Source organism: Piliocolobus tephrosceles, chromosome 17 (genome assembly GCF_002776525.5).
Source record: "Piliocolobus tephrosceles isolate RC106 chromosome 17, ASM277652v3, whole genome shotgun sequence".
Classification (NCBI taxonomy): domain Eukaryota; kingdom Metazoa; phylum Chordata; class Mammalia; order Primates; family Cercopithecidae; genus Piliocolobus; species Piliocolobus tephrosceles.
In genome coordinates this window covers 72,405,456-72,421,556 of record NC_045450.1, presented here as the reverse complement: position 1 = coordinate 72,421,556, position 16,101 = coordinate 72,405,456, and the positions used below count along the sequence as shown (strand labels likewise).

Sequence of the window (16,101 nt, the reverse complement as noted above, 5' to 3'; positions counted from 1 at the left end):
TTAGAGGACAGTGGGGGGTTTTCCTGGCACAGTGGCCAGCAGTGCCGTCTGCTGGCAGAGAAGAGGACCTTGAGGAGTGGTTCTCAAATCTTCACACTCCACGTAGCTCATAGGGAGCCCAGGAGAATGCTCCTTCCTGCCCTCCAACTCCAGACATCAGTCCCATTCAGAACAGGTTTGATGTGGGGTTGAGGAATCTGTGTTTTACCCCAACCCCTCCTTGTACCCGCTCCACGATCCCGATCCACGATCACGAACCGGACCATAGACTGGGTCCGGTTATGGTCTGATCCATCAGCCTCCATGACTGGTAGAAGGCATGCTTATTTTCACTACTGTTCAACTGATGTGAATTTTTTTAGCTGCTGCTTAAAAGAAGTAAGAACATTCATGTAAAATATCTCTTAGGTCCTTAACAATGAAAGTAGTGTAGGTTTTGCTTTTGTAAGTTACTAATGATAGTAGAATGAAAGCATTCTCTTAATAATTGTTTGGCTGGTCAGGCTCTGAGTGCTGTGTGACCACATCGTCATGGGCTAGTGTAGCTGGGGATGGTACAGGGGACTGAAGGGCGCGGCCTGTTGATTTCACGGGCTGGGCTGTGGTGTGTGGCATCCTGGTGCAGTAATTGGGCTTTGTGGTTCACACACTTTGTGGCCGCTGCTGAGAGAGGACTACTCTGACTGTTTTTCCTCTGCCTTTTTTGTTTTTTAATTGAACTAAAAGGAAAGGTCAGGAGATTCAGCTGCAGTGAAGACGGTTTTTGCCTCTTCTGGGAAGATCGCTCTGGCAGGCCTTGTGTGGCAGTCCCCGTGGGGTGGGCGTCTGTCTTCTGAGAAGTCCAGGAAGAGCTCGTCAGGAGACGGAACAGACGTGGCTGCTGCGACGGAGCCCTGCACTGCGCTTTCGTTTTTTAGTGAATATTTTTTACTTCTGTGGGGGAGTTAGTTTTTCAGCTGAGGGACTGAAGTTGGGGGGAATTAGATATTGGTAGAGGCGCACGGAGTCTGAATTCAGTATCTGGAGTAGTCAGTCTCTTCTTTGTTTTTTAAGGGTTTTGTAGGAAGGCAGAATAGATTCCCTCCGGTTACCTGGCCATTTTTAACAGTGATGTATATTTTGGGATGTTGATGATCTGATTTGAGTCGGGTTAATGTATAGTAGTGGTCCCCAACCTTTTCAGCACCAGGGACTGGTCTCATGGAAGACGATTTTTCCCCCGATGGTGGGGAGGGGGGATGGTTTTGGGATGAAACTGTTGCACCTCAAATCATGAGGCCTTAGATTCTCCTAAGGAGCTCACAACTCAGATCCCGCAACCTGGGTCCATCGCGTTGCAGCTTACATACAATAGGGTTTGCACTCCTGTGAGGGTCTAATGCTGCTGCTGATGTGACAGGAGGTGGGGCTCAGCCTGTGTTGCCTGCTGGCCCTCCTCACCTCCTGCTGTGTGCGGCCTGGTTCCTCACAGACCACGGACCTCAAGTTGGCAAGCAGCAGGGTGCCTGGGCCTCCTGTCCAGGCGAGCACTTGCTGGCTGCCCTCTCCTGCCTGTTGGTTGGTTGGTTGGTTGATTGGTGGGTGTTTTTGTAGCACATTGGATGATGAGTGGATACTTCTTTTTTTTTTTTTTTTTTTAAGTAGAGACGGGGTTTCACTGTGTTAGCCAGGATGGTCTGGATCACCTGACCTCATGATCCACCCCTCTCGGCCTCCCAAAGTGCTGGGATTACAGCCGCTTCCAGCTGAGTGGATACTTCTTTACAGTCTCTCATTGTCTTCTCCATTCTAGCAGCAGACAGGGTGTCATGTGGATACTTTGTAGCAGCCTCTCATCTCCATTCTAGCAGCAGACACATATACTTGACGTCATAATGGTTTGGAAATGAGGGGGAAAATAGCAACGCTGATGTCAAGACCAAAACTCAGGCGTGTGAGCATCCCGCCTCATTGGACGGCTGCGTGTGGCCCTCGCAGCTATTTTGAGATCTCTTCAGTCTCTCCTTGAGTGGGAGTTGCCTGCAAAGCTGCCCTGATCCAACTTTGCAGCATAGATCTCCGTACTAACCACTTCTTATTTTTGTTTCTGCGTGTTTAAGGGTGTGTGTGCTCATGTGAGTTTGAAGGGAGTTCGATGCAAAGGCAGGAGCTGTGCTCAGGGCAGTGGTGGTAATTGTGGAGGGCGTGGGAAGGGCTGGGAAGAGGAGGGGGTTGTAAGACTCCCCTTTTCCCTCCCATGTAAACAGATGCTGGTGACTGAAAGTCTGTCTGCAGTTCCTGGCAAGAGTGACTGGACATTGTGAAACACTAGAAATGCCAGCATCTGGTGTTTGCAGAGCATTTTCCTTTAATGAAGGTGTGTCATGGTGGAGATGGGTCACAGCTGGGGGTGCAGGCAGCTCCCAGGAAGGCGGAGTCACGCCCCCTGTGCTGGGCTGGGAGGCAGAGAGACCCTGTTGCGCAGTCTGGCCTGGATCCTCCCAGCATCAGGCTCTGGAGCAGGAGGGGAGGTGGCTGCTCCTGGGAACCCCGCAAAGTAGGGTTTCCCCTCTACTCGCCCCGCAACCTGTCAGTCTCCCACTGTGCTGCTCAGCCCGGGGCCTCTGTAAAAGGGAGCAGAGCCGGAGCGGGCGGTCCCCCCTCAGGACGCGCACGTGTCGGGTGGGAGCGCTGGAGCTCTCTTGTTTGCCTCCTCAGTCATGGTGGGCCTGCCCTGCCCGCTGAGCTTGCTGGCTTGAATATTCACACCTTGGTTAGGTCGCCCTGCCACACATGACAGCCAGCGTTTCTCCAGGCGCTCGCCACCTTCTCTTTCTGTCCCCTGGAGGAGGTGCAGGGGGTTGGGGGAGATTTGTCTGAGCCAGTGCCCTCTGAGGGATCATCTGTGATTCACAAACCACAGATGGAGGCCAGGCCACTTCAGGACCCTGCCCCATAGGTGTTTCTTAACAGCTTTTTCTGAGATGTGATTCGTATACCATCAAATCACCCTTTCAAATGTATAATTCAGTGGTTTTTAGCATATTCACAGAATTGCGCAACCAACACCATGATCTAAATTTAGAGCGTTTTCATCTCCCAAAAAGAAACCCCATCTTTCCTAGTAGTCACCCCACCATCCCCGGTCCCTGCCGTCTGCGTCTGTAGATCTGCCTATTCTGGGCATTTCACAAAAGCGGAATCAAAACACGTGGCCTCTGTGAGGGGCTCTTCTTTCCGCATGGTGCTGTCAGGACGTGTCCTGCTGTTGCGGGTGTCAGCGCTTCACTCCTGTGGCTGTATGAGTTGCTGGTGTGTGGGTGGATGAGGGGCCGGTGTGTGGGTGGGTGAGGGGCCGGTGTGGGTGGGTGAGGGCTGGTGTGTGGGTGGGTGAGGGGCTGGTGTGTGGATGAGGTGCTGGTGTGTGGATGGACCACGTTTTGTTTTTCTGTTCTCTGTTGGGCGCTTGGTTTCCACTTTTGTGCTATTGCAGTGTTGCTGTGAATGTTCCCGGGCAGTGCATGCATCTTTGTGTGCACCAGAGCACTTGGGAGATGATTGATACTGTTTGGTTGAATGAAGATATAGATGTGATGCGCACGAATGTGTGTGTACACGCGTGTGTGTGCGCGCAAGCATGAGCACGCTTTGCTCCTGATGTGAGGAAGGGGTCATCGTTTGGTCCTCAGCTAAAGCTGCATCTGAGTGAAAGTCGATTTCCTGGAGAAGGCTCCTGGGCAGGATGATTCTGTTATTTTACGATTCTGTAGTGAAGGACAGCAATGAGTTAGCTAATAGTGACTGGCCTCTGAGAGTCGCAGGCATGAAGTACAGGTCACCACAGAAATGGACAGGCCCTGCTCTGCCCTTTGGGTGTGGGCGTGGGTGTAGGCAGGTTGGGTTACATGGTCTGAAACTCTGACTCGCCGGAACCACCTGGGTTCTATCGACAGCAGTCATCAGGAGATCATGAAGGCAGAAACTGCCCTGCTGGAAAGCTGGGGTGTGTATGGATTTCCCGTTGTGCAGTTTGCTGACGGATGATCATTTGTATCTGTGATAGGATGGAGGCGAGACCCACGTGTACTTAAAGAGACTGGGCTGGGCGTGGGCTCATGCCTGTAATCCCAGCACTTTGGGAGGCTGAGGCGGGCAGATCACCTGAGGTCAGGAGTTCAAGACCGGCTTGGCCAACCATGGTGAAATGCCATCTCTACAACCATAGAAAAAAAAATTAGCTAGGCATGACGGCGGGTGCCTGTAATCGCAGCTACTCGGGAAGCTGAGGCAGAAGAATCGTTTGAACCTGGGAGGCGGAGGTAGCAGTGAGCTAAGATCGTGCCATTGCGCTCCAGCCTGGGTGACAGAACGAGACTGTCTCAAAAAAAAAAAAAAAAAAAAGACTGAAAAAGACTGATTTGTAGAGAAACCTGGAAGGTGAGCTGGAGTGCGGTGGTGTGATCTCAGCTCACTGCAACCTCCGCCTCCTGAGTTCAAGTGATTCTCCTTCCTTAGCTTCGTGAGTAGCTGGCATTACAGGTGCGCATCACCATGCCTGGCTAATTTTTTGTATTTTTAGTAGAGTCAGTGTTTCACCATGTTGGCCAGGCTGGTCTTGAACTCCTGACCTCAAGTGATCTGGCTGCCTCGGCCTCCCAAAGTGCTGGGATTACAGTCGTGAGCCATTGCACTTGGCCTAGGATAGGTGGTTTTTGACCCATAGGTTTATATTGGTGCTGAGGCCTCTAACTTCATTTGATGTAATTTAGTGTCTTAATCAGTGTTGACAGCCAGAACACCTTGGTTCAAATTCTGGCTGTGCCACAGACTAGTTTCGTAGGTTTCTTGACTTGTGGGTCTTGATTTTCTTTCTTTTTTTTTTGAGACAGAATTTTCGTTCTTGTCCAGGCTGGAGTGCAGTGGTGCCATCTCAGCTCACTGCAGCCTCTGCCTCCCGGGTTCAAGCAATTCTCCTGCCTCAGCCTCCCGAGTAGCTGGGATTACAGGTGCCCACTACCATGCCTGGCTAATTTTTGTATTTTTTTTAAGTAGAGACAAGGTTTCACCATGTTGGCCAGGCTGGTCTTGAACTCCCAGCCTCAGGTGAGCCGCCCACCTTGGCCTCCCAAAGTGCTGGGATTACAGGCGTGAGCCACCACTCCTGGCCACTGTCCTTTTTTTCTAGAACATTCTCCCATCAAGTGTTCTCCTCCTGGCTAACTCCAAATTTTCCTTTGATTTCTAAATGTCATTTCCTCAAAGAACCTTTGATCATCCAAAGTCTGGTCTCTGTTATAAGATCTTGTTAGTTTTACTTATTGTTAGAGCATTACAATTTATAATTTATGTATTTATCTGTGTGGTCACTTGTTTAATGGCTGATCTCCCTGGTAGATAGCAGGATGTTATTAGTTGAAACAATTTTTTTTTTTTTTTGAGATAGAGTCTTGCTCTGTTGCCCAGGCTGGAGTGCAGTTGCACGATCTTGGCTCACTGCAAGCTCCACCTCCCGGGCTCACACCATTCTCCTGCCTCAGCCTCCCGAGTAGCTGGGATTACAGGTGCCCGCCACCATGCCTGGCTAATTTTGTAGTTTTAATAGAGGCAGAGGTTCACTATGTTGGCCAGGCTGGTCTCGAACTCCTGACCTCAGGTGATTGACCTGCCTCAGCCTCCCAAAGTACTGGGATTACAGGTATGAGCCACCGCATCCAGCCGATTTTCTTATCTATAAAATGAGAATAAAGGTAATGTCCGCACCACGAGTTTGCTGTGAGGATAATTGCACATAAAAGGACTGTGCCTGGCATAGAATAAATAGAAATTGTGGTTTTTCTGTGAGTGGTAATCATTAAGATGAGACAAGGGTGTGGTTTCTAGGCTATCTGAATTCTGGAGACCACTACTAATCATGCCACACAACGTGATTAAGTGCCCTGTCTTTACTACGCCATTTGTTGCTTGATGGACTTGATACTTGGAAAAGCAGGGCGAAATTCCAAAGGCATGTGTTTGAAATGAAAGGGGAGATGCATGCACACGGCTCCCCCCTGGCTGCGCTGTGACTGCTCTTGAAAGACAGGGGTTCTCTAGTCTGAGGATGAGCCACTAGACTGAGTTTCCTGTTGGCTCAGCCCCTGTGACCCGAACTCTCAGGGATCTGGCAGGAATTGCTCCTTTGCTCGGCAGCTGTCTCAAGGCACCTGTGTGGCAGTGGTCCTGCTGTTGGGCTGCTTCACGACGTTTTTGTCCACGATGCATTGCGCATACAGTGGTGGTCCGCTGAGATGATCAGACTGTGTTTACCTCTTTTTTGTGCTGAGACATATACTTGCCGTTGTGTTACAGTGGCCTCAGGTATCTGGGACAGTACCATGCTGTCCAGGTTTGTAGCCTGGAAGCAGTGGGCTCTCCCGACAGCCCAGGTGTGTGGCAGGCTGTGCCTTCCAGGAGTGTGTGCGTGTACTCGGACAGTGCAGTGACAAGGTCGCCTAACGGTGTGGTGTTTCCCAGAACCTGTCTCTGTCATTAAGCAGTGCGTGACTGTATGTTGTACAATTTTGTAAGGTGTAGACTTTAATACTCAGAGAAGCGTTTGCATAGAGTGCTTAATTCTGATTATACCCTTAGCATGTAGAGTTACCTGGTGTGTATCTTTTCTGTAAATGTCACGGCAGCAGCCCAGTCGAGGGGCCTGGTGGTGACACTGCCTGGCAGCTCGCCCTGCTTGGAGCTCCATCCTGCATGCAGCTCCTGAGTCTCGAGGCAGCTGCCCCCACGACATTCCCCTGTATTTTGTGCTGTCAAAGGCCTCTGACTGAGGAGGACGTGGATTTTTTAAGACTCCATATTTAGGAATGATAGCAGTTGAAAAGCCTGTTGGGGATTCAAATATAAATGGGCTTTTTAAAGTAACTTTATTTTTCTAAAGAGGGACGTGGAATCTTTTTATAGAAAAATTTTCCCTTTTTAGGTAGAAAACACAGTGATATTTGGCTACTGCCACAAAAAGTTAATTGAGTCCTTTGTGTCAGCCAGAGGATGAGACTGGTGGGATTCCCATGCAGGCAGCCGAAGGAGGCCCCGCCCCAGCGCGGTTAGGGCAGCCGGGGGCACCCCTCAGCGACGGGGCTGCTGCAGGCCCCAGACCTGTGTTCCTTTGCTGGATGGGGACGGCAGTGGCAGCACTCAGTTCTCCTCTTTTTTTGAAGCGGACTTGGATGCACACACACTGGTTTAGTTTTATTTTTGAGACAGTCTTGCTGTGTCGCCCAGGCTGAAGTGCAGTGGCTTGATCTCTGCTCACTGCAAGCTCCGTCTCCCAGGTTCACGCCATTCTCCTGCCTCAACCTCCTGCGTAGCTGGGACTACAGGCGCCCGCCACCTCGCCCGGCTAATTTTTTGTATTGTTAATAGAGACGAGGTTTCAGTACTGGTTTAGATTTGGATGAAGGTCTGATCCTCAGATTGTTCTTATAAAGTAATACATCAGGAAATTCGTTAGGAGGGGCGTTCGTTTCTTGTTCCGTATGTGTGGGGTTTTCTTCTCAATTGACTGGTGTAGTATGTCTGCTGGATGGCCCTGTCCCTGGGGTGCCCAGCCCGGAGGGGATGGAGCTGCTTCGGAGTCTTTGGAACTGTGAAGTAAGGCCAGCTTGCTGGACTCTAGAGAAACTTAGTGAGCTGAAATCCTGCTAGGTGTCAGTATGTGAGGGGCCACCCCAAAGGCTCTTGCCAGCTCCGGGTTGGATTAATAGAATTGGTGTCTAGCAAAAGGTACTGACTGCTTCTGGTTGACATTCCATGGATGGGTGTGGTGGTCATTCTGAGTGACACATTAAAAGGGATGCTGATATGATGGAGGGTGCTAGAGGAGAGAAGCTGGTGGGACGCCGCGTTTGAACGGTGAGAACCGAATTTGTTCCAGCTTGGGGCAAGCAAAGACCCCTAGCATTCACCCTGACGATGCGGTGAATTCTGTCTCTGAACTCTAGTAAACTTGGGTTAGATCACTCCAGCTTCCTTTTACATTTGAGATTCCATGTCTTAATGTGTTTTCTTTGTGTGTGTGTGTTTTTTTTTTTTTTTGAGATGGAGTCTTGCTCTGTCGCCCAGACTGGAGTGCAGTGGCTCATTCTCAGCTCATTGCGGCCTCCACCTCCCAGGTTCAAGCGATTCTCCTGCCTCAGCCTCCTGAGTAGCTGGGATTACAGGCGCCTGCACCCGACTAATTACTGTATTTTTAGTAGAGACAGGGTTTCACCATGTTGTAAGGCTGCTCTTGAACTCCTGACCTTGTGATCGCCCACCTTGGCCTCCCAAAGTGCTGGGATTACAGGCGTGAGCCCCTGCGCCCGGCCATCCTGATACGGTTTTAGGGTACCTGCCCACTGGTGGGCTTTTACATAAAACCTTGTAAGTGGGTTTTGGGGACAGTTGTGTAACATGCACAAAAAATAAATAGAGGAAGAATGCATTACCTAAATAGGCACTGACTTGTGTGATTGAAGCTGTAACCATCCTTTGCAGCCCAGAGTCGCTGTGACCTGTGTGGAGAGGGGGAGGTCCAGGCAGAGAGCAGGTGTGAAAGCCACAGAGGATCCCAGGGAGTGGATTCCTAAGTAGGAGGTGAGGCGGGTCATCAGTGAGGATCCCAGGGAGTGGCTGTAGTGACTGTGCCCAACAACCCTCCTTAAGGCCCTGCCATGGGACTTGCGGCTCTAGATTTCTTGGGTAGTCCCAGCATGCACAGCCTGTTCGGGCCGATGTTGCAGCCCAAAGCCATTCCTGTGTGCCCAGCCTCCTCTGTGCCTGGGCGCCCTGCACATCCGCGGCAGGCGTAAGCACCTCTGCGAGCTTTCTGAGCACCTGCTCGCCAGCGCCTCCTCCCCCACCCCTCTCTGTTTCATTGCTCCTCTCTCTGGTTGTGACAGTCGCGCCTGTTCACTGGAGGACTGCTGGGAGATGCAGGAAAGAATCAAGATGAGAAAACCACTGAGAACCCTCTATGTAGAAGCTGGGATAGGATTTGCTTTGCACCTGCCTTTTCACCTACTGCGACATGCAGTATTGTAAAGAATCTGATTCTTAAACATCTTTGTCAAGTTGATAGAATAAAATGGTATCTCTGCTTTATTTGAAATTATTTGATTACTAGGGAGGTTGATTATAGTTTTGTTTTTATTATTTGTATATATTTTTAAGGTTTTAAATTTGATTTTTGTATTTTTTAATGCCATGTATTTTTATATCAGTTTTATTGAGGCATAATTACATTAAAATTCAATAAAATGCACACCTTTTAGGTGTACACTTAGATGAGTGTTAAGAAATATGCACACCTGGCTGGGCATGGTGGCTCACGCCTGTCATCCCAGCACTTCGGGTGGCCGAGGCGGGCGGATCACCTGAGGTCAGGAGTTTGAGACCAACCTGACCAATATGATGAAACCCCATATCTACTAAAATTACAAGAATTAGCCTGTCGTGGTGGCAGGCAGCTGTAATCCCAGCTACTTGGGAGGCTGAGACAGGAGAATTGCTTGAACCCGGGAGGCAGAGGTTGCAGTGAGCCAAGATTGCGCCACTGCACTCCAGCCTGGGCAACAAGAACGAAACTCTGTCTCAAAAAAAAAAAAAAAGAAATATGCACACTTACGTAATTCCCACCACAGCCAAGATGTGGCCCCGTCTCACCTCACCACCCCAGAGAGCTATAGTTTGTCCTCTCCCAGCCCCTGCCCCGGGCAGCCACCCTGGGCCAAAGACGGATCTCGCCTCTAAGATGCTCGTGTGCATGGAGTCCAGCAGAACCTGCTTTCTATGTTTTTAAGATTCATGCACAGTGCTGTGTGCATCAGTAAACGATTCCTTTTTTTCTGAGAAGTCCTCCCCCATGTGGGGAGCACCACACGCTGAGGGACAGCTGGGCTGCTGGCAGTGACACAAGAGCATTGATAAACGTGTGCACGTCCGTCTGTGCGGACCGGTGTTTTCCTTTCTCTTGAGTAAATGTCTAGCGTCAGATTGCTAAGCTGCGCGCTAAGTTTATGTTTCACATGACAAGAAACAGTCCCTGTGGTTTCACTGTCTTAGATTCTCACCAGTGGTTTCGCTGTCTTATGTTCTCACCGGTGCCATGGCTCCAGCCGCCCCACGTCCTTGCCAGCACTTGATATTGTCTTGATCTCAGTTGCCCAGCCACGTGTGCTTGGAGGTCACTGTGGGCTTGGCGTATGTTTTCCCTGACCACTCGTGATGTTGGGCATCTTTTCCTTTTTTCATTGGCCATTTTCCATCTTTTTTTCCCTCATTTTTCTAACAAACTTTCTGATCAGATTTTTTGCCTATATTTTTATGGAGTCATTTATCTTACTATTAAGATAGAATTCTGGGCCGGGCAGTGGCTCATGCCTATAATCTCAGCACTTTGGGAGGCCGAGGTGAGCAGATCACTTGAGGTCAGGAGTTCAAGACCAGCCTGGCCAACATGACGAAACCCCGTCTCTACCAGAAATACAAAAAAGTCAGCTGAGTGTGGTGCTGCACGCCTGTAATCCCAGCTACCCGGGAGGCTGAGGCAGGAGTACCACTTGAACCTGGGAGGCGGAGGTTGTGGTAAGCCAAGATCTGGCCACTGCACTCCAGCCTGGGCAACACAGGGAGACTCCATCTCAAAAAAAAAAAAAAAAAAAAGATAGATTCTGGATACAAGTAATTTGTCAGTCATGTGTTTCAAAATATTTCTCCCAGTCTGTTGGTTGCCTTTTTATTTTCTGATGGTGTATTTTTGAAGTTTTTTTTATTTTGGCGGAGTCCAGTTTATAATATCTTACCTAGGAAATCTTTGTGCAGTCCAAGACCTTGGAGACGGTCTCCTACTTTATTCTTGGTTTGAGCATAGCTAGCTGGGCTCTTAGCAGGATGGTTTGGTAGCTCGTGGATCAGATTAAATGGCATTTAATTTGTGAACACTAAGTGCTCATAAGACAGAAATCAGTGTACAAATTGGGTTTTGTTTGTTGTTGTCTTTAGAGGAACCAGAAATTAAGCAAGTTGATGGTGTCTTTTTGTTTCTTTCATTTTAGATCAACAGGGGGTCCTTCGGGTCGGAGTGGACATCGGATGGTGGCCTGGAAGAGACAATTGATCCTTTTTGGTGGCTTCCATGAGAGTACACGGTTGGTACCAAGACTGGAAAAATCTTTCTCTCCTGAAGCATTAAGGAGTGGGCTTTTTATGGGAAGAACATTCTGAATACGTAAGAAAGACGCACTCATCCTCCCAAATCCAGCTTCATGGGACCGTGGCTTGGGCAGCCACACAGGGCCTTGCCCTCCACAGGGTCTCACGCCAGCTTCATGCTGTATTCCTATTGAAATTCGTAACCATTGTTGAACAAGGGGACCCCACATTTTAATTTTACACCAGGCCCTGCAAATGATGTGGGTAGTTGTATCTAAAATGGGGTTTTGGCTGGGCACGGTGCCTCACGCTTATAATCCCAGCACTTTGGGAGACTGAGGCGGGTGGATCACTTGCAGTCAGGAGTTCGAAACCAACCTGGCCGACATAGTGAACCCTTGTCTCTACTAAAAATACAAAAATTGGCCAGGCATGGTGGCAGGGGTCTGTAATCCCAGCTATTCAGGAGGCTGAGGCAGGAGAATCACTTGAACCCAGGAGACGGAGGTTGCAGTGAGTTGAGATCGTGCCACTGCACTCCAGCCTGGATGACAAAGTGAGCCTTTGTTTGGGGGAAAAATAAATAAATAAATAAATAAAATGGGATTCTCAAACCTTAGCCTGATTCAGAATACCCTGGAGGGCTGGGTAGAGTGCTGATTGCAGCTCTGACTCAGAGGCCTGGAGTGAGGCCCAAGAATCTGCATTTTAACAAGCTCCAGGTGATGCTGACGTTGCTGGCCAGGGGACCTCACTTTGAGAGCCACGGGTCTGTGATCACTTCAAAACACTGCTGTGCGGGAGAGCAGCGACAGCACACCCTCCGCAGCGATGCCGGAAGAGGAGGCCTGCGCTTCTCTTCTGATGTCACGTGGATGTTTGTGCAGCCGGCGTGGCTGCCCAGGGTGAGCTGCCGGCTCTCTCATTGTTTTAGGCCTGTCATCTGCTCGCATACCTTCTTGAGCTTCCTTAGTTCAGTCTAGAAAAGCAAGACGTGGGGAGCTGGTTATGCCTGTTTCTGTCCTAAGCGCAGTAGCGTTCTAGGTATAGTGTCGCAGACTCTGTGACCCTGGTGAAGGCCATCTTTGAAGGGCTTTCTGCTGGCCTTGTGGTGTCAGAGACAGTGGCTGTCTTTATCCCCGGGGCCTCGTTTGAAGCTCTCTTTCGCTACTGGTCCCTTTGGAAACAGCAATGCAACTGATTGATGTGACGGTGCCAGTCACAGCTTTGTTACATTGTGAGCCCAGTTGCATGCTCTGGTGATTCTTGGTCTGTGGTGATAAGTCTGTACAGCCTCCCAAAGTGCTGGGATTACAGCCGTGAGCCACCGCACCCGGCCAGGTTTCAGATTTTCTTCACTAATACATTCTCATTAATTCTGTGAATTGAGGGGAAAAGGAATCCAAATTCTTAAATACTTTGCAAGGGGGAAAATTTGAAAATGTAATTCAAACTAAAAAGTATTTAAGGCTGGGCACGGTGGCTCACACCTGTAATCCCAGCACTTGGGGAGGCTGAGGTGGACGGATCACTTGAGGCCAAAAGTTCGAGACCAGCCTGGCCAACATGGTGAAAACTCATCTCTACTTCAAACAAATTAGCCAGGTGTGGTGGTACACACCTGTAATCCCAGGCACTCGGTAGGCTGAGGCAAGAGAATTGCTTGAACCAGGGAGGCAGAGGTTGAAGTGAGCCAAGATTGCACCACTGCACTCCAGCCTGGGCAACAGAATGAGACTGTCTCAAAAAAAAAAAAAAAGTATCTTAGTCCGTTTTGTGTGGCTATAACAGAATACCTGAGACTAGTTAATTTAAAAAAGATTTAGCTTTATACCAACCCACTCTCAGGAACTAATGCCATGCTGCAAGAATGAATCCAGAACAGCGCCCAGTCACTTACGAGGGATCCGTCTCCTGAACCACACCCCTCTCCCATCCCCTCTCCCAGCACTGCCGCCCCCGACACACACCCCTCTCCCAGCCCCGCCACTCTGGGGATCACATTTCAGCATGAGTTTTGGTGGAGACAAACTCAAACTATAACAAGTAATGGTTTCGTGTCCTTGAAGGAGTTGGTTGGATGCAACAGTGCTGTAATTTTGTGTGGTTTGTAAGTGTTTTTACACTCAGTCTCTTCAAGACCAAGCTGTCACTAGCAGATCATCATCTCACATTAAAGATGAGGAAGTCAAGGTAACTAATAAGTAGTTGAATAAGTAATCAAATAATAAGTAGTCAAATAATAAGCAGTCGAATAATAAGTAGTCAAATAAGTAGTTGAATAATAAGTAGTCGAATAATAAGTAGTCAAATAGTTGAATAATAAGTTGAATACTTAGTTGAATGAATAATACGTAGTTGAATGAATAATATGTAGTTGAAGGAATAATACGTGGTTGGATAATAAGTGGTTGGATAATAAGTAGTTAATAAGTTGAATAATAAGTAGTTGAATGAATAACAAGTAGTTGAACTGCTGGTTTTCAGTGGGTCCCATTCCCTGCCCCAGCTGGCTCCGACTTCCTGTACCAGGCGACTGACTGGTTGCTTACTGCCATTTTGGAGAAGAGAGCCTGGGCCAGTTAAAAAAATTTTATATGACTACATGTAGTCATTTATGTTCATTCTTTTTTTTTTTTTTTTGAGACAGAGTCTCATTCTGTTGCCCAGACTGGAGTGCAGTGGTGCCATCTCGGCTCACTGCAACCTCCACCTCCTGGGTTCAAGCAGTTGTTTTGCCTCAGCCTCAGTAGTTGGGACTATAGGTGCGTACCACCATGCCCAACTAATTTTTATATTTTTAGTAGAGACAGGGTTTCACTATGTTGGCCAGTTTGGTCTCAAACTCCTGACCTCGTGGTCCACACACCTTGGCCCCCCAAAGTGCTAGGATTATAGGCGTGAGCCACTGTGCCCAGCCTCGTGTTTATTCTTAAAAATTTATTTTAAAACAAATAATTATCAGAATGCAGACATGGGATTCATGAACTTGTCAGAGCATTAATCCATCACCTACTATGTGTAGGACAGTGAGATCATACAGCCCCTTCCTCCTTTGAATTTACAAGTTATAAATCAAATCATAATTCATGTTTGTTTTAAGTTGCAACCATTTTAAAATCAGAACTTTGTTCAAAGCTATTGTTATCTTGTTTAAAATTATTTAGATACCAACTTTGAGTTTTCCTTAAACTGTATTCTGTATTTATAGAGAAAATTTTCTGTATTTGTCTTACGTGCAAAGTAGAATCTTTTTACTGAAAATCTGCAACGTGAAATCAGAAAAAACAGTGGTCTGTAGCAGTCTTCTAAAGACTACAAGCTTCCACATTTCCACATTCCTCAGATTCTACCTATGTTAAGAGCTATGGTCCTGCAAAGGGTGTGGTCAGAGTTGCAGTCAGCAAGTTCAGGTTATCTTTTCTTCTGTTTTTGAGACAGAATCTCACTTTGTCACCCAGGCTTGAGTGCAGGGGCGCGATCTCAGCTCACTGCAGCCTCTGCCTCCCAGGTTCAAACTATTCTCGTGCCTCAGCCTCCTGAGTAGCTGGGATTATAGGCACCCGCCCTCATGCCTGGCCGATTTTTTGTATTTTTAGTAAAGAGGAGGTTTCACCATATTGGCCAGGCTGGTTTTGAACTCCTGGCCTCAAGTGATCCACCTGCCTCAGACTACCAAAGTGTTGGGATTACAGGCGTCAGCCAGTGCACCCAGCCTGTTTTGTTTATCTTAAGACCAGGTGTGGCAGCTGGTGCTGGGTAAACGCCTTGTGACTTTTTCTGCTTCACACAAAACAGGAACAAACAGAAAACCGGGCAGTTGAGTCTTGGGCTAGAGCTGTTTGCTCTTCCATGCTTTCCTTAAAAAATCAGTTTAGCTCTCCTTTTTGAGTAGCTGGAGAGCAGCCTCTTACCCTTGCGCAATTATTCTGTCAAAGTTCCACATTAGGACGGGACGTTCTGGGTGTGCCTCTGAGTCTCCCCATGCCTGCAGCAAAGCTGCCACTTCCCTGTTCGGCCCAGTCTGTGTGCTGGGTCCGGCAGGCACTGAGCAGGGCAGGGCTGTGGGGCCTCCTTGCCACGCTGTGATCTCGGGCACAGAGGATCGGTTTCTGTGGTCTTCAGTTGACTGGAGCGTCCAGTCCCTTCGCCCACCCCTCCAGTCCACTCTGGGGCCTTACCGCACTTCCTGCCAGGCTGTTCACCCCTCCGTTCTGATCATTCTGTTCGAGGTGTCATTCACTGCTGCCCTTACAGTTGCACACCTAGTAACCTAATGGAATTATTTGTGATTGTGTTGACTGTGTAAGAAAACGCAGTATGGCTTTCACATTGAATTCCTCTGCCTCTGTGGGCCAGCATTATTTCCGATTTTCAAATGCAAACTCACACGTGCTTGTGGTCCTTTCAAATAAATTCAAACTTGAATTAACCGGGTGACTTGGTGAAAATGTTGGGCTGTCTCCAGGTAGATTGCCTCAAGATTGACTTTGAGGAGACCCGGCTGGTGTCTCTGGCTTGTTGCAGGGAAAGCGCCTGTGTTGATTGTTGTGTTGGTGTGAGAGCAGAGGAGAGAAATGGTTTGAGTTTTTTCCCAAATAGTAGAAAATTTACCTTTAATTTAAATCAGGTTCAGTTTTTAATGTCAGGGCTTTTCCCAGTGTTACGGACCCTGACGGGTGGTGTTACTTCGTTCTAACCAGGGATTACATCTACTACAATGATGTGTATGCCTTTAATCTGGACACTTTCACATGGAGCAAGCTGTCCCCGTCAGGCACAGGGCCCACACCCAGATCAGGCTGCCAGATGTCCGTCACTCCCCAGGGCGGCATCATCATCTACGGGGGCTACTCGAAACAGGTAAGGCACGGGGTGGGGAAACAGGTAAGGCACAGGGTGGGGAAACAGGTAAAGCGCGTGTGGGGAAACAGGTAA

At 48.6% G+C, this 16,101-nt stretch overlaps 1 protein-coding gene across 7 annotated transcripts in view; it reads left to right on the top strand.

Moving 5' to 3' along the window:
- Positions 1-16,101, top strand: part of KLHDC4 (kelch domain containing 4) — a 65,905-nt gene that overhangs the window by 20,434 nt on the left and 29,370 nt on the right. For all 7 annotated transcript variants that reach the window (XR_002735084.3, XM_023228875.3, XM_023228876.3 and 4 more), the window contains exons 6-7: positions 11,067-11,159; positions 15,867-16,026. Coding sequence is in view for 6 of the 7 variants with exons in the window: in XM_023228875.3 (XP_023084643.2) it covers positions 11,067-11,159; positions 15,867-16,026 (253 nt within the window). In the remaining variant the exon portion in view is untranslated. The remainder of the gene's footprint in view (positions 1-11,066; positions 11,160-15,866; positions 16,027-16,101) is intronic.